At 45.1% G+C, this 22853-nt stretch overlaps 3 protein-coding genes across 3 annotated transcripts; 1 reads left to right on the top strand and 2 right to left on the bottom strand.

Annotated features, from left to right (window-relative positions):
• Positions 1 to 344: 344 nt before the first annotated feature.
• Positions 345 to 6767, bottom strand: rtf2 (replication termination factor 2). The gene is made up of 9 exons (XM_061291727.1): positions 6594 to 6767; positions 6132 to 6226; positions 5632 to 5725; positions 5407 to 5546; positions 5095 to 5173; positions 2156 to 2266; positions 1977 to 2031; positions 1360 to 1425; positions 345 to 1266 (listed from the first exon to the last, which is right to left on the bottom strand). The coding sequence occupies exons 1-9, from the start codon at positions 6660 to 6662 to the stop codon at positions 1064 to 1066; spliced, it is 912 nt and encodes a 303-aa protein (XP_061147711.1). The 5' UTR covers positions 6663 to 6767; the 3' UTR covers positions 345 to 1063.
• Positions 2561 to 5991, top strand: gcnt7 (glucosaminyl (N-acetyl) transferase family member 7). Its single transcript, XM_061291725.1, has 5 exons — positions 2561 to 3142; positions 3312 to 3569; positions 3651 to 4392; positions 4543 to 4638; positions 4727 to 5991. The coding sequence occupies exons 2-5, from the start codon at positions 3330 to 3332 to the stop codon at positions 4924 to 4926; spliced, it is 1278 nt and encodes a 425-aa protein (XP_061147709.1). The 5' UTR covers positions 2561 to 3142; positions 3312 to 3329; the 3' UTR covers positions 4927 to 5991.
• A 2718-nt stretch (positions 6768 to 9485) lies between the features above and the next one.
• wnt4 (wingless-type MMTV integration site family, member 4) lies at positions 9486 to 22629 on the bottom strand. The gene is made up of 6 exons (XM_061292052.1): positions 22063 to 22629; positions 12681 to 12762; positions 12390 to 12543; positions 12142 to 12273; positions 11476 to 11618; positions 9486 to 11397 (listed from the first exon to the last, which is right to left on the bottom strand). Exons 1-6 carry the CDS (start codon positions 22137 to 22139, stop codon positions 10927 to 10929), a joined length of 1059 nt encoding a protein of 352 aa, XP_061148036.1. The 5' UTR covers positions 22140 to 22629; the 3' UTR covers positions 9486 to 10926.
• Between the last annotated feature and the right edge of the window lie 224 nt (positions 22630 to 22853).

Raw genomic sequence — 22853 nt, 5'->3', positions numbered from 1 at the left:
TGCATCCCAATCAAAACGGCACGATTATAAAGGTTTTCCAAATGTAGTTTACAGGAAGCCCACGTGTATTCGATTGGCATTCAAACGAATGGAAGATACTAGCTTTTTATTTCAATCAACTATTCCATGATTTCATTGGTCTGGCCCAAAAGTGGCCCCTAATATATGACGTCATTTGTTTGATTAGTCTTTCAACGTAGAAACACGTACAGAATAAGACCAAGCATCTGCTGCCCTCTTGTGGCTGTATTTGCACATTGCGAGTCGTGAAGTTCCACCGCAGGGTTGCAGACGTCATAATAACCTGCTACATTTATGCATTCAGCACAAACTGGAATGACGACTTTTCTGACACACACACACTGACTTTAATTTGACTATTTTCTAATGCTAGAAATGATGCACTAACACAAAGGGACATAACATAATAGCGGCACAATAGGGCACTGATTAGCATATCCGCCTCAAATTTCAGAAGTTACGGGTTCAATTGGATGGATAGATATCACATAATGACTTAAAGCAAGTTACGCATGCTAACCTGAGCAATGATCTTGTTCAGTCCAATCAGTTTTTACTCGGCTGATTTGAAAACGAGTTATTTGTCAGTTTGTTTTGTAACTTTTACTTTATATAATATGAGGTGCTCATACAATGATTTCATAATGGCCCTCCGAAAGAAGCTAAGACTACAATGCGGCCCGCGAAAAAAAACGAGTTTGACACCCCTGCTGTATATGATGTGATTTAAAAAAGCTTTTTATGATTGGGGATAAAAACAGTTTAGAAGGAAAAGATAAGCTGAAAGTATTATATCGTGTATGTGTTCACAAGACTAAACCTTGGGCAGAAAAAGGGTAACGCCAAGAAGGAAAAATAATTCCCCACTAATTCTTAACGCACCTGGGTGAGAGAGGGAGGAGGGGATGCGTGGGGGATGACGCAAATTAAACAAGAGTGTGTGAGCAGCCTGGGAAGCCATTAAAAAAACTGTCCGGATCAAGAAAAGGTGTAGGCGCCGGGAATGAGTAGACACGCGTCCGGCCGGACGCCCGTGCAAGAGCTAAAAGTGGTACGGAGTGTGGGTGACCCAGTTGGAGGTTTGATCTTTGGTGCGCTTGGCAGAGCTGTGGGTGGTGAAGATGGACTTGAAAGTCTCCGACTTCTCCTCCATCTCTTGGATGGATCGCTTGGAGGCGGTTGCCAAAGGCCCGTCGCCGTTGAGGGCGCAGGACGGGTGCGAGGCTCCCGAGCTTCCTGCCTTCACTGAGAGAAGAAAGGCAAACGAAACAATGAGAAGCTGCACGGGAAGCACAAATGCGGATTTTGAATTGGATTGCGCAGGATGAAATCTCACACCTGATTGGCTGCTTGTGCCTCCATTTTCCAGTGAGCACTTTGGCGCTTCCTCCGCTTTTCCGTCATCTGCAGAGCGTAGAGAATTCACAGCAAGAATGTAAGCTGTCATTTAACACTGCCATTTTCTGCATTTGATCAAGAGGACATATTGAAGGCAAAATGAAAAAGGTACGGCGCATTCTAAGCTCAAAAGAAAGCGTCATGTGTGCAGGAAGAGGAAAGGGTGCACACGTTGCCTCATTTCACTGAAGCTCACACTACACAAATAAAGTGCAGGTGTTTGGCAGCCCAGAGCCAAACAGGAAATTACACCAGCAGAGCAGGGCGGTGCGGGAGTCGGGAGACCACCGATCTCAAACAATCTTACCTTTAATGTCATGCTTGTAATTGCTTGCTATCGTGCCGCTCCAATTACTGAGATAAATTACTTGTGTTTGTACACACTTGGCCGATAAAGATGACTCTGATTGTTTGAGGAAGAGTGCAAGAGGGCAGTTTTCATAATGTTGACTCCCATGTAAATCATTTGGTTAAAGGTATTTGAATACCCCAGTGTCATGTCCATTCAAAAGCCAAGCCCAAATGAGCATGGAAAATTGCTTGCGGCTTGCACAAACCTTTTGCTTGTGATGTGGTGGACGCACTTGCAGCGGCTTTGCTCTTCTTTGATTTCTAAAAGAACAAAAATGTCATAAAGGCATGACTTCCTTTGTATGCTAAGCTATTTAGTTGTCCCGCACGGGCAAATTCCATTGCCCGTTAATTTTGAGTTTTCACGGCTAAATGCAGAAGTCACCTTAGCTTTGGCCACGGCTCGCCTGGCCTCCATATTCTCCCTCAGTTTTTCCACCTCCTCCTTTGTTCCGTTGAGCACGACGAGGTCCGTCTTCTGGAAGGGGTCTCCACACTGAAGCCGGCACAGGTCAGACGCACAATTGTTACACAACATCAAACGGTCGAAAGACAATCTCCGCTGATTGAGATCTTAATGCAACAACATGAATGAAATAGAGGGCAAAACATCCAGTAAAGCGCAGCGAGCGCTCACCGGATAATTCCGCATCGCTTGCTTTTATCTCCAACGATGGATACAAAGTCAAAGAACAATAGAACAAAGGCGAGTCCGGGAAGCACAACATGACATGCGGCCGGCCAACTGATAAGTGTTAGAACGCGCTCCGGCTAACAAGACGACAAGCCCGACGTGCGGCAGCTCAGAGTAAGCGAGCGGCAGGAGGGCCGCTTTCCTTTCCATTGTGTCCTGGCAATACGGGCCCGGTGGGCGTGAGCTGTTGCCATGTGCTCTGCGCAACACAGGAGGGATCATCGCAGAAGCTGAGCAAGCAGCTAACAAACGCACACAGTCCAGGGCGGACGACATCCAAAAAGGGAGACGTATCGGGATACGCGCGCCTTTTCACTCAAACTTAACATCCGAGGAGAAGAAAAGAATGCAGAGTTGTGAGCAGGCAACCAGGAGGAGGATAAACAAAGGGGTAGTGTGTGTGCGCGTCACTTGCCGGTAACCAGGTAGGGAGCATTATCTGGATCTCAGGGGGATCGACAAATAAGAGCTCATGTAGGAGAGAACCGGCCATCCCGCTCTTAATAATTGCAACCCTGATCCAAACCTGGGACATATGAAGTTGGTCTACTTTATTTTCTATTTTATCATTATTTTCTGCTGAATGGACGAATTTATGAGGAACAACAGCTGAACTGCTTCATTATTTTCTGCTGAATGGACGAATTTATGAGGAACAACAGCTGAACTGCTTCCGAGGTAACGTTTTCCAACGTGTCATTTGTATTTACAACAAATCTCTAAGAGAAAATGTGAGGTTATTTTAGTAAAGGTGCTCACTAGGCAAGGTGCTTGCAATCGGACTTGCAAATAAGTTCCTACGAGCACATCAAACGACTGCCCACACTTTTTTTTTTTTTTTTTTAAGTGAACGGGAGCCCAATGAATGCAGAAGCATTATACTATCGGGATGACAAGAAGGTCTGCCATGTGCCAGCTTGGCTGGTCCAAATGCAGCTTCCTGCTGTGCCTCGCGATGAGCGCCGCAGTCTTTCTGGTGATTCACTTCACAAAAATGACGCCCAGCGAGCCCCCCACCCCAACGCCATCGTGCCGCCCCTTCTCCGCCCAGTGTCGAAACTTTCTTCCCGTCGAACGAACAGAATGGCATCGGCGTGACTGTCAGGTAAAAGATACGTGATGTTTTTTTTTCCTCCTCAAAGAACATGATGTCGGATTGCAAATGGTCGTGCGTTTGTCCCCTCAGATCGAAAGCTACGTTAGCGACAGCAAGCTTCAGTGCTCCGATTTGACGCGAGAGCTTCACTTCATCACGAGACCTCTGAGCCAGGAGGAGGAGGAGTACTCGTTGGCCTTCATCCTAACTGTTCACAAAGAACTGGAGCTTTCAGTCCGGCTACTGCGGGCCATTTATGCGCCACAGAATGTCTACTGCATCCACGTGGATGCCAAGGCTCCGCAAGAGTACCGGGCAGCCGTGCAGAATCTGGCAGGCTGTTTTGAAAACGTCTTCCTGTCCAACCGCAGCGAGACGATAACCTATGGCGGCTTCTCGCGCCTGAAGGCGGACTTGAACTGCATGACCGATTTGGTCGCGTCCAAAGTCGACTGGAAGAAAGTGATCAACCTGTGCGGGCAGGATTTCCCGCTCTGGAGCAACTTGGAGCTGGTGCGCTACTTGCGGAGCAAAGAGTGGCGGGACAAGAACATGACGCCGGGGGTTAAGCAGCCGGCGCATATCAGAAAACGGACAAAGTTCCGATACGAGGAGATCGTTGGTTCGCACGTAGCTCTCATTGGAGCGGGAGCCGAGAAAGACCCGCCTCCTCACAACCTTGAAATATATTTCGGAACAGCCTACTACGCGCTCACGCGAGCTTTCGTCGACTTTGTTCTCGAGAGCCCCAAAGCTCGAGACCTCCTCGAGTGGTCCAGAGACACATACAGTCCGGATGAGCACTACTGGGTGACGCTCAACCACATCAAAGGTAAGGATGGATTTGGGAAGGGCAAAGGCGCAAGTTTTAAATGACCCTTTCAAAGGAATGAGCCGTCTTCACTATCGCCGTTAAGTTCTGCTTGTACGAGGCCGTGCGACACTCTGAGCCGCTCTGCCTGCTTCTGTCTTCTATCTGAAGAGGCACCAGGCAACAACATACGTGGTGGCTGGGAAGGAAGCGTCCGTGCTATCAAGTGGGCGGAGCATGAAGGAAGGCTGCACGACGGCTGCCACGGTACTCTACAAAACGACTCCGCCCTATTTTTGGTTGATTTGTTGCTACCAAACTCTTGCTATTCTGTTTATCACCTCTGGTTTCTCAGGCCGTTACGTGCGCTCCATCTGCATCTACGGGATGAAGGACCTACCCTGGCTCATCCGGAGCAACGCGATGTTTGCAAACAAGTTTGAGAGCCAGTTTTTGCCCGAGGCCCTCGACTGCCTGGAGCAGTGGCACAGGAACAAGGTGCTGGGCAACGCCAGGGTTCCCATAGAGTTGTCATGGCTGCTGGCCACGCAGTGAAAGTGCCACGACGAGGACATGTCACCCAAGGGGGGGTGACAAACAAGAACCAAAGGGATGAAGTGACGATTGCTTTGAGCAATGTTTATCAGCCAGCGTTATGTTCGATTGTTTTATTAAACCCATTTTTAAAATTGCGCGTCATCCCTGAAAAAAAATTGCATTCACCTTGTGGCAGATTTCCGTCTTGACTTCCTTGAGGGCGCGGTCAGAGAAGACGCAACCGCACGTTTGCAGGTAATAGAACCTGAGAACACAAACGTGGGCGACATGAAAAAGCATGGACACGTACTGCGCGTTTAAGTAGCTCTCACATGGGTAGACATTTCACGTAATAGAAAAACCCGAACCAAAGTCAGAATTGTCGGAATGTATTTTTTTTCCACTTTGCGTTCCCATGATGCATATCCCAACTGTGCGATTGATGGTAATAGTGTCACAAGCGCACAACTTCATCCGACTTGAGTTAGCTTTTGTTACCTGTGTTTGCCGTTCATCTCTAGCCCAACAACGGGGCAAATAAACATTCCACAATGGAGGACCTCGTACACGTCTCCTTTGGTGTTCCTTCTCTCACCTCCCCACTCGGGATTATCGGTCAAGTTGAGCTCTTTTATGTCCTAGAGAAACAAATGTGCAAAAGGATGCGTGTAAACTGAAAAGGAATGCGCAACCAATGAGGAACCTGACAAAGCATAAACATACCTTGGTACCGCGGATGTGCGTTACAGCATCGGTGTTGGGTCTCTCAGCGGATTTATCCAGAAGATACTCGATGACAGCATCTTTGTTATAAAGTCTTCAAAAGAGAATAGTTTTGTCTTAAGCGTCCTTAGTGTGCATATTTATTCGCATTGTTTTTAATCCAGTTACTGTTATAGTGCTGTCAGTGGCCGAATTAGCCTTTGATTACTGCAGCAGATGAAAAGTGGTATTGAAAACAGACGACTTGACGACAGCGGTCGGACATCAACAAATGAATAATAGAAAATGTGATAGTTTTCATTATTTATGTATCACGCACTGCTTAATATTGTTTTGAATGAATAAAAATCTGAATCTTAAGTTCTGTCTTGTCATCTTTCATTCCTGAGCTTTTCACTGACAATGTACGTTTTGGCTCTCTCTTTACACAGGTACAGTAGCAACTATCAAAAACAGAAATTTGGTATTGCTACTGATAAAAAAAATATGAAATCACTGACCTTCCCAGTTCGCAGGCAACGATTGGACGTCGGAGTTTCTCCTGACTTAGGGCACAGTACTTCCATTTGGCGGCCAATTCTGCATTTTTGTCAACCTACACGGCAGAGAAGGTAACTTTAGTCACACACCAAGTGAAAGCACGTTTCGATCAAATTTTTCATCACGCCTAAACCATATCAGGAAAGATAAACAATAACAGTGCAATACGTCATGTTGGGACATTACATCTTTAAATGTAATCTTAACATCTCAACATGGATCCTAACATAATCAAGTTGCACATAAATCCCAAAATATAAAAAATAGACACTAGGAACGATACTTTGTACTTACTTACATGAAAAAGCGGAGCTTAATTACATTAGAAAGTACGTTGATTTAGACAGTAGCTAACTAGCAGTTAGCAACCTGGCAATATTTGCCCACGTAAACGACTCATTGAAATGACGACGCATAGTAACCTTCTCGACTTTCTTGGGACCTTTCACCAACTCGTGTCTTTTGGGAATAGTACCACCATCACATCCCATTTTGGAAGGAGAGTGGAGAAGTCTGACGGGGAACGTCGAAGTGTTTCTGTCAACCAAGAAAAACAACAAAAAGGTACACTTCCTGGATTAACCGGATATACGTCATCTTCTGTTTTTCTTCGGCGGATGTCAACAACGAAATTGCGCGTTTCTGCCACCTACTGGTTAGGGAGCGGCGCCGAACTACAAATCCATGGAAGAAAAAAATCAGACCTACAATGTTTCTTGAGTTTCCTGTTTATTTTAGATAATCATTATTCGTGGGAAATAATTTGTTCTTTCTAACTTTTACTCAAGTGCAGCAGTTGAATCAGTATTTAATTGATCTACTTTTAACAGACACAAGCATCTACAGTTCTTCCTAACTCATTCACTGCCAGCTCGTTTTAAAGTTAATGATTTGTATTTATTTACTGAGGCACTGAATGAAAAGTTATGTAATTTTAAAGGTTTTTTTTTTTAATGTAATGAATGTACTTTAAAAATGTAGCCATGCAATTTTCAGAATCCGTCATTGGGATAGTGAGAGATCAATCTACACTTTCACAAAGTCTGCACAGATGTAATGCACATAATTTCTTGAAACGGCAGCAAATGAGGGTGACGCATCATCATGCCAGGCGACCTGCATGGCTTGCGCTGAGTTGACGTTTGATCAGTGATGTTGAACGGTTGTTCACCTCAGGCGCTCCTTCACCCGCATGAATCTCTGAGGGCTTCACACATTCCTTGCCTTTCTCAAGTGCTGTCTGTCAACACCTTCTTCCACTAAAGAGACACTGACAGCCATTAATTATCACGCAGGCTGAACGAAGGGCATTGCCGTCTGCTGTGTCTGCGTCTTCTGTTCTACATCCCGTACACACGCTCACGGAGGAATAACACCTGGCCTCCATTGGCCTTCATCATGTTTGACAAATGAGTCCAAATGTTTTGTCCTCTGGGAGAATCCAATCACCATTAGGTCTCGCTCCATGAACGTGCTCCAGATTCTTGCAAACTTGCAAAAGCGGCAGGCTATGGCAAGCTGTTTTTTCAATATCCTTATAGTGCCTGCTAGTATGGCCTCCGCATTTAGATCAAGCAGTTGGAGAAAATTTCAAACATGATCATTCATCCTTGATCGGTCGTCATCATTTGTCATATAAAAAAACTTGTTCTTCACAATATCTCATTGCGGCTTGCTTCCTTCACCTTGACGATAAACTTGAATAAACTTCTCACGCCGCTGAAATTCTTATTTGTTCAGCTGCACCAACCTCGGTGAAAATATTGAGGTCCACCCTCCATCTCCACCCGTCACACAGTGAACTGTTGCTGCTCTCGCTTCTAAATGACACAAGGGTGTGTTTTGTGCCGTCACGTGCCTTCGACAGCCAGGTGGCCATCGAATGACACTTTTACCGGTCAGCGCAAGGATAATTTTGACACGGCCGATTGCTGTTGACTTAAAGATACATGTAACGCGCACACGTGTGCACACACATACTCCTTCTCCTTCCACCTGTAACCACGCATGTCTTCATGTATAAGAGGTCATTTAGTATCCAGGTGTGAAGGGAAGGTTCTTTGTAGTTCATGTGAAATCTCTGTGGTGACAGACGCACAGCTAAAAGGTAAGTAGAGCGTGTGCACGGAGAGGTAAGCTCGCTGGGAAGGACCCACAGCAGGTAAAGCCCCCATCAACATTCCGAAACAACTTGTCACTGTCACGCTTGAGACATTCCTTCTGCTGATCGATCCAAATCTCGTCCGTCTGGGCTGGGATGAACGTTGTCCTAAAAGCTTCCAGATGAGGCCTTTCGATGGATTTGCGAACTGAGCTCAAAAGGCCCACTTGGAGCTGTGACCTGTTTAAAATGTGTTATGTCAAAACGTACAAAAGTGACGTGAGTGCATACAGGCTTTGTTTGACTTTTGACTGGGGTCCAGTTCTAGTCGGTCGGCTATTATTCCAAACTAATCAAAGTCTGGCTTAACTTGCGAGAACAGGGCGTTTGTTTTCTGTCAATGCAAATAGGAATAAGAGCCTTCAGGGTTTTTTAGTGCGACAACAAAATGGCAAATCTATCAGAGAAAGAAAACTCAGAGGGATAAGGTGAGAAGGAGGGGGCAAGGTGGAGCTGGCAGGAGGTGGGAGAGCCGGAGGAGTAAGTCGTGCAACTGTCATCACAAACAAGAACCATCTGTCTCATTTGTGTAACTTGTTTTCTTTTAATATGAGAACTATGCCTGAGAAGATCTCGGAGTTTGCGAGGGGCCAAAGAGAAGGCTGCGTTAAAGCCGCTCGTCTTCAGGGGTCTGAGCGAGCGGCATTAAGATCCAGCCAACCTGCACGGTTAACCCTTCCAAGGCAACGTGGCTCTTTAAATGCATTCCGCCAAAGTGCGGAAAAATCAAGCTCACCAATCGCTATGGCCACCCGCACCTCGTATGGGCCGTCATGGTGGCTTAATGAAGGACAGATCCCATCTGTCGCCGTGGTTACAGACACATTGACCGCAGTGGGGGACCGCAATGGAACCAAAGTTATTGCGGAATACACTGGATGCGTGTGCATGTGTGTGTGTGTGATATCGATGGGGACAGAGTGAGTAAAAGCTCGTGCCATGTGGTCTGCATTTGGCTGAAATCCTCGTCTATCCCAGTGTTCCTGCCTCCGTTCCTTCGTGAATCCGAAGCAGACCAGACGGTGAGCGGCTTGCCCTGCTTCTTCCAAATCCCACTTAAATATCTATATGTGGTTTTGTGAGCTACCTTGAGAGAACCTCACACACAGTAGCGTCTCACTGTGTGCTGATACGAAGAAAGTCTCAACAAAAAAATGGTTTCATTGTTTTTAATGTCACAATGGATCCAAACAAAACTCAGGTGGTTCTTATAGCGACGTAGCCCGGAGATCCAGACTCGTCGCTTTCGTAGTGGGTGCGGCTGGCTAGGCTAAATGTCTTTGAGCCTCTTTCAGTGTTGGTGGGGGATCGGGTCTTTTCCATCATCACTTTTGATTACATCCAGACATTTGAAAAGAGCAGCCGGGGACAACATATGTATTGGACACAGCATATATTCAAGATGAACATACATTCATAGGCAGTTATAATCTTCAGTGTTTACAGATCTACATTATGATTACGATAGCACATTATTATAGGCAAGCGTGGCTTTTCGCCGGGACAAATTGGCCGCGTGTGGTCACATGTCAGTTGGAGGCTTCATGTGCGGTTGAACGGAAAGTGCTTCAGTCATCATGCACGATGAGCATGCTCAGCGACCAACCGGCACCTTTCCAATGTCTTGCTGTTTGTCTGATTCATGTGTTGGTTGTGTGCGGCAATCAACGACATACGATCAATAACCTTACGACCTGAAGGATGTTGATTTCCTCCGAGTCCAAAGAGGAGAACCATGAACGCAATGCCTGTGGTCCTCTACAATTCAGTTATTTTGGGCACCACTCATAAAATGTTTACAGCGGGAAATCTTCATTTCATTCCGACCTCAACCAAACCGTGCCGCTCGGTGTAAACAGGGTTGACATGTTTTTCTCTATTATCCATTGATGATGGGTACGGATCTTTTTGGGCAATATTTTCCGAGTGTGAGTGTTTTTTTTTAACTATTAGTGCTCATGCTGTGAGTTTACAGGAGGAGAGCAAGGAGATGATAGTGGCTTTCATTGGCAGAAAACGTGTCCGCATGTGTGTCTAAGTAGAGCGGCATCATGGCGCCACGTGGTGCCAAGCACACAACTCGACGTGATAAAATCCTAGCTCAGTGCAGCCATGCACACGCAGAAAGCAAATCATGTAAAGTCCACGGTTCAGTCTTTTCTTGATGCTCCCTTGACGTGCAGCACTCATTGAGTCCCCAAAGCAGCAGCAGCAGGAGCAGCAAGGACAGAGTGCCATCACCCCCCCCCCCTGACCCAAACCCCTCAACCCCACCCATCCAGGGATACTGTTTGTCTCTCCTTATCTCCAGCAGACTGCCCCCTCCTTCTTAGTCAATCTCAGATAAGATCCTCAGTCTCAACAAATAAGTTAAACATTACAAGAAGACGTAGAGGGAAGGAGACAACGCTTTCAAATTGAGACGACACAAACGGCACGATGAGGAGGTGGATGTCGGCGCGCTTCTCTGCAACTCGCCGTGCTTTCGTCAACAGGAGCTTTGGTCCTATCCAGCCGAAGAGGGAGCTTTACGTGTCCTCAGTGTGCTCTCTAGTTGTGATGGTTTGTGAAGTTGGTCAGCAGTGCCCGTTTCGTCATCGACAAGTGTGCATCTCCACCATTTTGCGGCACTGCTTGCATTTGACGTAGCAGCACCAGTGGAATTTACAGCTGCACTTGTCCACGACCTCCACCTGCTGCGTCTGAAAGCCGCGGCCGCAGCACATCAGCTCGCAGCCGTCGATGGCCTTTGAGGTTCTGTTGCACTGGCGCCCCACTGTACCCAGCATGCCCGGCGTGCGGGGGTCATGCTCGCAGAAGTCCGGACTGGGTTCTAAGTAGACCAGATCTTCATCAGTGTGAGGTTTGAACTGGGAGTTGCGAGGCACCAGGACTTTGGCGGAGCCCATTTTGCGCTGCTCCACCTCAGTGGCCCCATCAAACTTCTGCTTGATGACGTTGCCCACTTCGCGAAAGGGGGGCATGGCTTTCCAGCAGGTCTTCACCTCACATGAGCCGGACACTCCATGACATTTGCACTCCACACGCATGTGAGCCAGGATGGCCTGAAAAGTTGACCGAATCAATCAATGAATAAATCCACGGACTTTGCATGCGATTCTACAGGTCGCGCCCCGAGTTACCTTCCTGCCGGCTTCATTGTTGTGCAGGTTCATGAGGGCCCGACTGGAGGACTGGCCTTTACTCCTTTCCCTCACGTCCACAAAGGACTGAGAAAAAGCCACTCCGTAAGCAATGTTGTCACTGCAGCCCAACCACTGGAATCCTGCGACAAGACGTTGGAATATCATTCAAATACAGACCCCGAAAAAAGCTAACCCCCCAAAATACGGTATCAAATGACAGAGAAATGTCTGAGGTGATCCTCATACTGTTGAACCAGCAAAGTGTTAGCCACAAGTCAGCAGCTTTGCATTTGACTTATAAGAGGTCTCATTGTTTTGCTGTCTGGCTGCAACCGCAGCCTGACACCAGCACAACACTGACTCAGTGATAATCACACAAGCACCACTTTGACTTAATACACATTTCACCAATAGCATTTATTTATTTTTGCTACTTAAGTTGATATTTCGACATAGCTCGGGCTTTATAATGGAAGAATTAAACAAGCTCTTTTCTGAAACTTTTCAACATCAGATAATTAGATATTCAAGAGTTGTTCTTTCTAAATATTAAAAGTATAATTGCTTCGATGTGTTGCCGCCGTCGCCGTTTTTTCTGCTTATGTATTTGCAAGCGGGAGGGAGGGAGGGAGGGTAGGGAGGGAGGGAGGGAGCGATACACACCCTCTGGACTGACTCCATGTACGTTGTGGTCACAGCCACATTTTTCGAGCTCTCCACTGCTGCAGGCCCTTGTGACCGCAAACGCCACACTGGCTGCTGAGATGGCATACACAAAGGCGGCCTCACGGGTGCCTAGAACACACACATATACACACACGCACACACACAATGACTCATTATGCACAGAACGGACAAATGAAGACTGCGTTTAAGAAGTATGACAATTAGTGAAGTCACAGAGCTCTTACCCTGGGTGACCACTTTGCCAAACACAGGCATGCTCTCCAGAGTGGAGCAATTCCAGCGACGGTTCCGGAATTGGAACTGACACTCATCGATGGCCAGCTGAGCACCACGGCGCACCGCGTCCATCACCTCCACGCTGCGCTTACAGATCTGAACCTGCAGCGGAATAGAATCTCAGAAGACATCTCAAACAAATGCAGTCGCTCCAAATACGATGTACCAAGAAATCGGAACTACCGCTACACTGATAATAAACTCGGACGAATGGAAAAGAACATTGTGGATCATTGCACCTGTCTCTGAATGAGACCTCGTAACCTCTCGCACGTCTCTTCATCCCGGATGCTTCCGACTGACGACAGCTTGGCCAGGTACCTGATGGAAGAGAAGATCAAATCATTTAAAAAATAGCCAACAGCTCAGCAGTGGTTCAGAAAATAAATCAAGTTCAAAAAACTCCATCAGCCTAACCATCGACATTTAAGTTTTATTATTTTAAGTGCACCTTATAGATGTTTAAAACGGATTAAGCGATAGGGAAAGCATCCGAGTCGTGAAAACCAGCTCAATCGAGTCTTCTGCATGTAGTTTTTGTTTGCAATTGCGGTTCAAGCAGAGATGCACGGATTCGTATAAACCGTCATTCAGATTTTGTCCTGCAGGCTCAGTTCCCATGATGTTGTGAGAATGTTTTGGATGAAGGTCTGGCTGTGACTACACTCTGAGGAGGGAAAGTGGTTTATCACAGACAAGCACCTCTAGGCCAGACAGGTCAGAAAGATATACCCCATACACACACAATTGTAGACGTGTGAGAAAATGGCATCGCTGTTGATGACCCCCCCCCCCCCCCCCCCCACATGCACACACAACCGCCCCGACTCACTTCACTCTCATATCTGCAGGCCCAGCTGCGCTTTACAGAAATAGGCTTTCACAATTTCCGACGCTGAATTCCTCTTTGAGGTCGGAGCCTTGATGATGTACCGTCTAAAGCACTCAAAGGTTCCTGTCGTGTTTGATTGCTTGTTGAGTCTGAAACGAGTCCCCTGCTCTTGCTCATGTTTGAGGAATATGGCAGAAGCAACAGTTTGGAGTATCCAAAACAAAATCCGTTATCAAGCTGTTCTTAAATTTAACAAACACAAACACATATTTATCATAAGCAGAGCCTATACGGTACAGTATTCTCAGTACACTACAACTTAGACTGTCATTTGAATCTCCCGACTGCAACTTCTAGTCCAATGAGACTTATTTTTCATGATTTTTATGATATTGTATGACTTGCTCATATTCTCTTATATATGGAAATTAAATATGAAAACACTTGTGGTTTATAGTCCAATGCAGCTTCTATATAAACAAAACATGAATTTTCTCTAATTTTAGCCAGTGTCGTTTATAGTCCAGAAATTACGGTATCTTCACGCAAGCCAAAGTATAGGAACACTTTGATTAGGATTTGGTTGCCGAGGTGTGTGTGTGTCCTCTTATATTGATCCTAATATTCCGTAGACAATATTAAAGCTCAAGATCTGTTTTTGGGTGATAGATTAGCAATCATGAAGGTAAGAGAAGAACCAATGAAAAAAAAAACATTAGTGGGAGCCAATACAGTCGTTCGGAATGTCCTGAAGAACAAAGAACACACCGGTGTACAGGGAAACAGATGTAGAATGGGGAGGGAGGGAGGAAAACAGCTGCATTTGATGACAGAAGATGCAAAACACCATTTGCGAAAAGAATAGAAGCCTGAATTTGCTACAGAGATGAGCCTAAAAACGCCTCGGAGGAGCTCAGCACAAGTAACGCGAGTGCATTCAAATGGCCCTGGGACGGACTTGAAGGCTGTTATTCTCTTAGAGTGTGCATGGTTTTCCTTAAGGTTTCCGAAGCCCGTTTTATGAGTTCCCAAGACCACACATACCTCTGCAAAGCCCTTGTGTGTCTGTCTCAGTGGAATGGAGTGGCACATATCCAAGGCTTGGCAAATTCTGCTGAAATTATTGATAGCACTTTACTGGGATATTATAAATACGAAGCTATTAATTTCCACATTTTGAAAATAATTGCGACAGCACACGCTAAAAGATCTTCCGTTTTAATTCAAACCATGAGAAGATCAAATTTAATTGAATTTGTCGCACATGACATCAGCAAATAGCGCTAGACCTCAAAGATGCTCACAACTCGGATCAGTATTAAAAGTTCGGATCTGTGCACGTTTGCTTTTTGCTTTGTTTGACACTTCTCCAAAAGAAAGATCTGGGCGCCTATTTTCATAGACAGGCGCACAAAACTGGCATATCAAGTCTAGTTTATTGTGCTTGGGACGTTGTGCCTTGCTGGGTGTTCCAGCTGAAATGTTCTATTACACACTGCCAGCTAAAAGCAGGTCTAAATTGTGGCGCAGGTGGGGTAACACTATTTTGGTGGATTTTAGTTAGGAACAGGCAGACCGATTCGGAGCTTCATGGACAGTCAAGGATTCAATTCTCTCAATCATTGGAGGAATAAGTTAAACGACCAAAGTATTAAAAATTTAAGAAACAGAAAATAAGATACAAAGCAAAACTTGTAACAGAGTCACAAAGCGTGACCATGACAACAAAAAGCAAGAAGAACTGAACGGTAGCAGGGAACTAAATACAAACATACTGACGAGACAATGAGGAACACCTAGACAAGACACGAGTGGCTGAGGGAGCTGATTGGCTGACAAGAACAGGCGAACGCAGAAAAAAATATTGAGGACACGGAAAAAAAAAACATAACATGAAAGAAAAAAATGTATTCAAAACAATATCAAAGTCCCAAAACAGAAAAAAAAAACAAAATTTGATCCTGAAATGGATTTCCAATCTTATGGCAAAACAAATTGCAGAGCAACAAGTAACCTGTCTGTCATCCTTTCAAAAGTTAGAGAGGTGAAACACCTCTTTCTTTGCAGCTCCGCTCTCATCTCATCCTCTCAACAGCGCCGATAATCCTCCTCTCCCGCTGCCTCTTTGAAGGCCGCGCTGGACCCAAGCAGACAATGTCAGTATTCAGCACTCAGCAGCGCGATAACCCCGATCTTTGCCACTCCACAGCATCTCAGCCAGACCCATCAGCATACACTACACACTTGGAAGTGACCTCACTCTCACTCACTTTATTGCGATTTGCTTAGAAGGTCTTCATTATGAAGGCGGACACAGTTTCCATGATGGGAGTCTGGTATGCAAGCACACAAAAAGTCGGCAACTTGGCGTCTTCATTTCCAGCATCACGGAAATAATGCCAGCGACTAAGTGAGTTCATTATGACCCTGGGGGACACCTGAACTCTCATCTTTACACACTGGCTAGTGTTTTGTGTAATGGGTGTATAGAAGTAACTATTAGGGACACATTGGAGTGTCAGAAGTGCATTGAAAATTTGGAAAGCTGTACCCCCCAAAAAAAAAAACAGCCCGCAAGGCAATGAGAATATTTCCTTCAGTGCTGACTTTTCAGATCATTCAGAATGACATTGTATCTGATGTACATTGTTTTGCATACTCGATAGTCTATCAAAATAAATAATTTTTAAACGGGATTCTGATGCTATTCATAAGACTTTGCGTCTTTTTATGTCAAGTCATGGGAAAGGAACAGACAGACCTTGAGCGGGTATGTTTCATTTTCAACCCTGCATCTTCTTATCTGCAGCGTATACCATCGCTTCCTTTCCACGAGATTGACAAAATATCTCAGCCCACAAGCAGAGGAGTCAACCCATAGAAGGGCAACGCGGAGAAACATATCGGCAGCCCACGTCTCCTCCCCGTCCCTCTCTCCCGCTTTCCTTGCATGAATCCCACGGGCCGAAACCCGCTGGAGCCGGCGGCGCTGTGAAGGCCGTAATACAACACAAACACACCAGCGGCCCACGGATGCTCTTTGGGCCAGGTGGAATGAACCAAGCCTCCCACTTGGAACCCCCCGCAGCCTTGTGAAAATAACAGATAAATCCAGACGGGGGAGACTTTTATGACTTTTGCTGTTATCTTGCACAGAAAATACTGACAAGAAGGAAAACGGTTGGACACCATGAGAAATCCACATGATGGTTGTGTTATTAAAACAGGCAATTTATATTGAACTGTTTCTATCCAAAATTGTTCTGTGCATCTATTTTGTAAATAATTTCCTCCTGTTCAAGGTCACAATTTGGTTGGTTGCTATGGCAGTGGTTTTGAAATTTTCTGGGTGTATAAACTCTACAGAAAGGTAATGGAGAGAATTCTTTTGGGCAACTTAGCATTTAGATTTACTTTCTCAAACTTTTGATAAGGTACCAGCCACAAGTTGGAGACGATTCCAGTAACCATTTGTATTTGTACGTACTGCCACCTGTTGAGGGCGCTGTTCCATTAGTTTATTGTGACGCCCTACTTGTGAGGTGCTGTGACATCTGCCTTGATAAAAATCTCTTTACAGCAATGCTCTGTTCTCTGCAGTAGTCAATTGAATGACCTCATGCAGAATAAAGTGTGCAGGGTACATTTGAAGTTGAAAAAAAAAAAGAAGGTGGAAGTCAGGCGGTGGGAATAGGTGGAAAAATGTGAGGCAAGCTCGATACTATGGTAATATGTTTGTTTGTTGGTGTGTTTATGTGCTTACACGTGTGTCTGGGTGTATTTATATGCTGGTGGCTCCACTAGAGCTCATTGCCCCCTAAAAATAAAGTGCCCTGCCAACACCTCAAGCCTCACACGCAGAAACACAGACACATTCACATCTCCACCGTTTCACGCCAATTTGGGAAAACAAATGAAAGACAGTAAAACCCACGGACTAACCTCTCGCCAGGGTATCCGTGCCATTGCCCAATAAGGCTCGGAATCATTGGAGGCTTGTGTGGGTGTCCGTGCGTGCGCACATTACAAAAATCGTGTTGGGTTTAAAAAAAGAAGAAAAGAAAAACACTGAATTATTTGTTAATCGTTTGCCTGTGTGTGCCCTGGCGACCAGTCTAGAGCCTCTCGTCCAAAGTCAGCCGGTTAAGGCTTAAGCGCACCTGGATAAGTGGCAGACAATGGATGTTTGGATTATAACGTTGTTCAATCTGGATTCCATTATTAGGAGGGTCGAAGTGAAAATATTAGAATTATAATGTTATACCAATTTTTTATGACATTTTTCTTTGAGGGTTCATAAAAAAACTCAAATTCATTCATTTGCAAGATGGAGAAATGTCCTCGCTTGCGGAATTGCGATCAGTCACACCAAGTGGGCAAGTGTGGACACGCACCATCCAGCTTTCTATTGACACAGTTATCGCACATGTGTAAACTCTGTGTTGTACGCACATATTTGTATGGAGAAAGACGTATCTGTGTGGGAGGCTAGAATACATATTTGCTTCCCACCTCATCACCGCCGAGTCTCCTTCTTCAAACGTCGCCTTTTCAACGTTAGATCAGAATGAAATGCGGATGTAGGTCATGAAAGGGTCAGGTATGTGCGTACGCACTAAGGCCAGGCTGGAGAAATGCGAAACAATAATGGGCATTCTGGTCCTGTACTGTCCTTTGCAGCCTTGATGAGAATGTTGGGACAAGAGTCCCCCCTTTGCGACTCACTTTCACATTTTTGGACATAAACCAACAAAACAGATTTAATAAAAAAAAATCTCAATAGTGGATGCCCAGGAGCTGCTAGATCAAATGATATATTTCGCAAATATTTGATTCGTCACAAGCCCTTGCAACCCTCACGATGCCACGGCGTAGTTATGCGAAATATGTATTCTCATCCTCTAAACACATAAGCATTATTCTTTTTATATTTTTGACCCAGCCATACATTTTTTGATAGCGCTTCACAGCTGTCACAGATCAGCTGCAGTCATTAGCAGCTGGTTTGGGCCAACTAGTTCAACTAAGTGTCTGGAGCCAACCAATCAATCAATCCAGTCAATCACTGGACCTTAACCCAATAGAGCATGCATTTTACCACCTGAAGAGGAGACAGAAGCCCGCCCAGAGACAAACAAGAACTGAAAGCGGCTTCTGCTCCAATACTTTTGGCACCAACTGTATATAAGGCAGTGCCGCCCGTAAAAGAAATACAATAACAGTGAAAGTCACACAATCAGCTGCTCACATGCAGCCATTCGTCAGGCCTCCTCGGTCGCCGCCAGATGGTGTGTTATGTCTCCCGAAAGCCTGCCGCACTTCTCTGCCGAGTGCCACAATTGTATCTCATCTTTCAGTGAGGCCGCCCGCTCGCCGGTTCCCCGTCGCTCCCATCTGCCCTCAACTAATCCGAGTCCTAATCTGGTCAACGCGAGCGATTCCCCCCGCTGATTCAAGTGTGCCATGATAATTGCGCGCCCGGCGGTGACAAGAGGGCTTGAAATAACATGTCGCAACCTCATTGCAGTCATGTGAAGGGGAACAAAGTGTGAGGCGCCAGCGTGTGCTGCCAAGGTCTCTGCTGCTTTCTCTGGTTACGCTGGCATCTCTTTAGCACCTCACCATGGTTAGATGGGACATATGCTCAACTGCACACACACTGAGCTAACAATGACATGTAAAACACCTTCACGCTACTTGTAGGACATTAAGGAGAATATTATTTGCATCATCGTGTATTCATATCTAATCTTAGAAAGCCGTCTACTGTTTTCTTGATGCGTGTGCTGTTCCTCACATTCCATCGTAGCTAATTGATAGAATGGAGCAGCATTGCCATTTCACCATTAAGAAATGCACAAATAGATTTTATTCACAATGTAATGAATTAACAGTTGATAAATTAAAAATGTCTCGCTACTATAGGATTACGGTAATCCCTCGTTTATCGCGGTTAATTAGTTCCAAGACCACCCCTGATATGTGAAAGTCTGCAAAGTAGTTCACCCTTTTTTTCTTTAACATACATACATTGTTTGTGTATCAATAAGTGTATATTAAACCATATAAGTGCATATGTTATCATTAGAACATTAAATAATAGTTTCAAACATGTAAATACTATATTAATACGTAGTATAAATGACATACAGAAAATAATGTATAAATAATATAAATATGACATGCGTGTGTGTGTGTTTGTGACATATGTATATGTAGTGAAAGTATACATATACTATAAATATGATTTTAGAACTCTTATTATTATAAAAAAAAATATAACAATGTACAAGTGTACATACTGTCAATATGTTTTTAGAACTCTTGTTATTATAGCATTTTTTATGACAAGGTACAATACTGTAAATATGTTTTTAGAACTCTTATTATTATAACAACTTTATTTTATAAAAAAGTTACAAGTGTATGTATTGCAACTGTGTGGACACGCCCTGTCATTTGATTTTTTGTGCCATAAATCATCAAATTAAAAGGTTTATTTTGAATTTGTGAATGTTTGGGGGGGGCGTGGTATCCGTGATGTACTGAAGACGCGATAATCGAACCGTGATGTAGCAAGGGATTACTGTTTATTAATTACACAGATAAAAACTAAATTTTATTCAGAAATGCAAGTAAACATTTCTAGATGATTCCTAATCTGTCCACATTTTTTCTCTTGCACATCAGATTTTCAGAATTATAATTTTATAGGTCATGTCAATCCCTGAAGTATTTAAAAGCAGCAATGACTGCACATAAGTGGAAAAATAATGTCTCAATTCCAAAACTTTCTTTTTGCTGCAGACCACCATACAACAATTGTTTACTCCTTTACTGCTCTGCATTGGTTTTTGCTGCAGCATGACTGAAACGAGGCCCCACAGGTCGAAATTCTTCTTCGACACAGCTGTTACCTGTACTGGGCCAGATCCACCTAACATTTACACCTCCCCTGTAAAAAGAACCAAATTTCTTCCATAGTAAATCCCAACATTTTTCAGTGAGCACTCCTGCCAGTACATTCTCCAAATGGCGTTGCGCACACATGAAGTTTTAATGATTGGGAGTTTGTCAATTTTACAATTTCCATACATCAAAATTAGTTTTTTTTTTCTTTTGCTGTCAAATGTCAAAAAAGGTCATGTACTTCCAATCATTGACTTTTTTGTAACCTTTTGAATCAGTACCTGCATCCAATTGCCTCCAAATCTGATTGCATTGTTCCTTAAGCGGAGAACTAAAGTCACCCGAATGTGAAAGTACGTAAATCGGACGCGTTGAAAAAAAATAAAGTGTAGATTTAAGAGAGAAATGGGCCACAAATATATATTTTTTTTAAATCAAAAACTGTAAGTGCGGCGATATCTGTGAGGCGCGTCATATTCTTGCACGGGAATTTGCGCGCGTCGTATGGCGGGCGCCTCTACCTGCATTTGAAGGTGGAGGTGAACATCGACGTGTACAGTCCACGCACACTGCACACATGCACAACCATCGCAGAGGAGTAATTCCACCGTGCAAGCAGACTGGCAGCTCCGCAAGCCTGCCTGTACATGCCTCTGCTGTCACCACGCCTTCAGTCACAAACCAGCACAATTACTCTGCACTCGGTGACAGAGTTCAAGGTGTTTTCACGTGGCTTCTTCTTCTTCTTCTTACAGCCACTCCGTATGCAGTTATCTTAATGTCAACATCAGATTAGGCTTAAACGTACACGGTTTCAAGAGAACTGACAAGCGGAATAATGAATTACAAATTACAGGTTGTAAGGTTACTCGTGCTTGCGCACCGTGCCGTGACATGTTCTACAACTCATCAGCATTATTTCATTTGGCCCATGAAGCCACTCTGGGGCCGCGATTTTGTGCAATGAAATGGAATGGTCCTCCTTAAATAAAACGTGTTGGAAGACAAGAGACGTGGAATCGCGCCTGTGCGGAGGAATGCAAGAAAGCCACCGAACCCATCCCATCCACCTCCCTCCGAGCGCAGGCAGAGAAGGCACACACATGCGACCCGAGCAGACACTTTGCACATCGTGAATTCCTTATTTTCGTTGTCGGGTTGGTGTCCACTTGCAGAATTGATCTTCCAAAGCATTATTTCAAGTCTTTTTGCATCACAGGCAGGCTATCATAAATTATACACATGGGCTGGTGAATGACTGATTATTTGGAGAACTGCCTCCTTTTCACATTGTGATTTGAAAAATAAATCTGAAAAGCACAGAACCCGTCACATCAAAGTGTGTCTCCCTGGCTGGAATCCCAGCAAGTGAAGAAGTGCTCTTAATTCTGCCATTTACATGGCGTTCAGGATTTGTAGTTTTAATTATCTGTTGCCTCTCTACCGTGTCTCTCTTCATCATCCGTTAAACCTTCTTTAACGAGAATTATTGGTGTGACGCAAGAGACCTGTTGCACCCATTCGTCTACACAGCCGATTATTGGAATACGAGTTTCATAAGATTGCGTGCAAAACGGCAAGTCATCATTTGCGCAGTTTTAAAACGACAAGCAGCATACGCCTGATTTTCTTTTCTTTTCTTTTTTTTTAGGTGCAAAAGGTGCTTGCAATGATTATTTTGGAGGGGGGGGGGGGCGTGCACAAAGGGAGTTTAGTCAATTATGAACTCTGACTATTCAACGATTAACTCGCGCCTGTATGGGAAGATGAGTGATGTCACGTTAATTAATGAGAATCTAAAAACGGTTCAACGTGAAGGTGCTACATCCAGAGTTTCTTCAAAGGAAAAAAAATTAGGAAAACATAAGATTTGAACTTACAGCCAGTTGCTGGCATTGGCCGAGAGGAGCGCACAGCAGAGCATCAGCACACACCGCAACACACTCTCCTCTGTCATCGTCGAGAGTAGAAATAATCCGGTGATGGAGAGTCCTTGTCCGGGCGGGGAACGGAGGGAAACAGGGGAGCGCTTCGGACGAGGCTGCTGCTGCTGCTGCTAATCCATCGCATTCGCATCCAGCGCTTCGGCCACGTCCGGCCGCACAGGCGCGCAGCTTCACAGCGCGTCCGCGCACTTCTCGCGTCCGTCGCTCCTTGAGCGCATCCACTGCCACGGGCAACGATATAGGATGCGCTCCAAAAGTTCAGCCAAACTTTGCATTCACCTTAACCCCCTCAGAGTGCACATAAGGAGCAACCATACAAATGAAGCGTTCCGATGGTGCTTAAGTCACGCCGCGCGGCTATCCTGTCATCGGGAACCCTGGGGACCACGCACTGAGCGCGAGTAGCCCACTAACAGATCCACATGAACGCACTCACACACACTTGGCTCTGTCGGTGCGTCTGACAGAGAAGAGAGCGTGTATGCTGACTTTAGTTGAGGGGCGGTGCGAGGATGTGGAGGTATGGCGGAGACATGCAGGGAGTTTTAGGGGGATGAGTGGGGCGGGTTCACGAGCTAGTGTGCGCGTGTGCGTGTGTGTAGACGGCACTATGTGTTTCAGAGGTCTCCTGGGAGGATGCAATAGCACGGCCATTCACTAATGCCCTCCCCAGCTATCCCCACTCCTCTCCAACACTCACATAAACACACTCGCATTTTCTTACA

Source organism: Syngnathus typhle, linkage group LG11 (assembly GCF_033458585.1).
Source record: "Syngnathus typhle isolate RoL2023-S1 ecotype Sweden linkage group LG11, RoL_Styp_1.0, whole genome shotgun sequence".
Taxonomy (NCBI): Eukaryota; Metazoa; Chordata; class Actinopteri; order Syngnathiformes; family Syngnathidae; genus Syngnathus; species Syngnathus typhle.
This window is presented reverse-complemented; position numbering and strand designations above follow the sequence as displayed.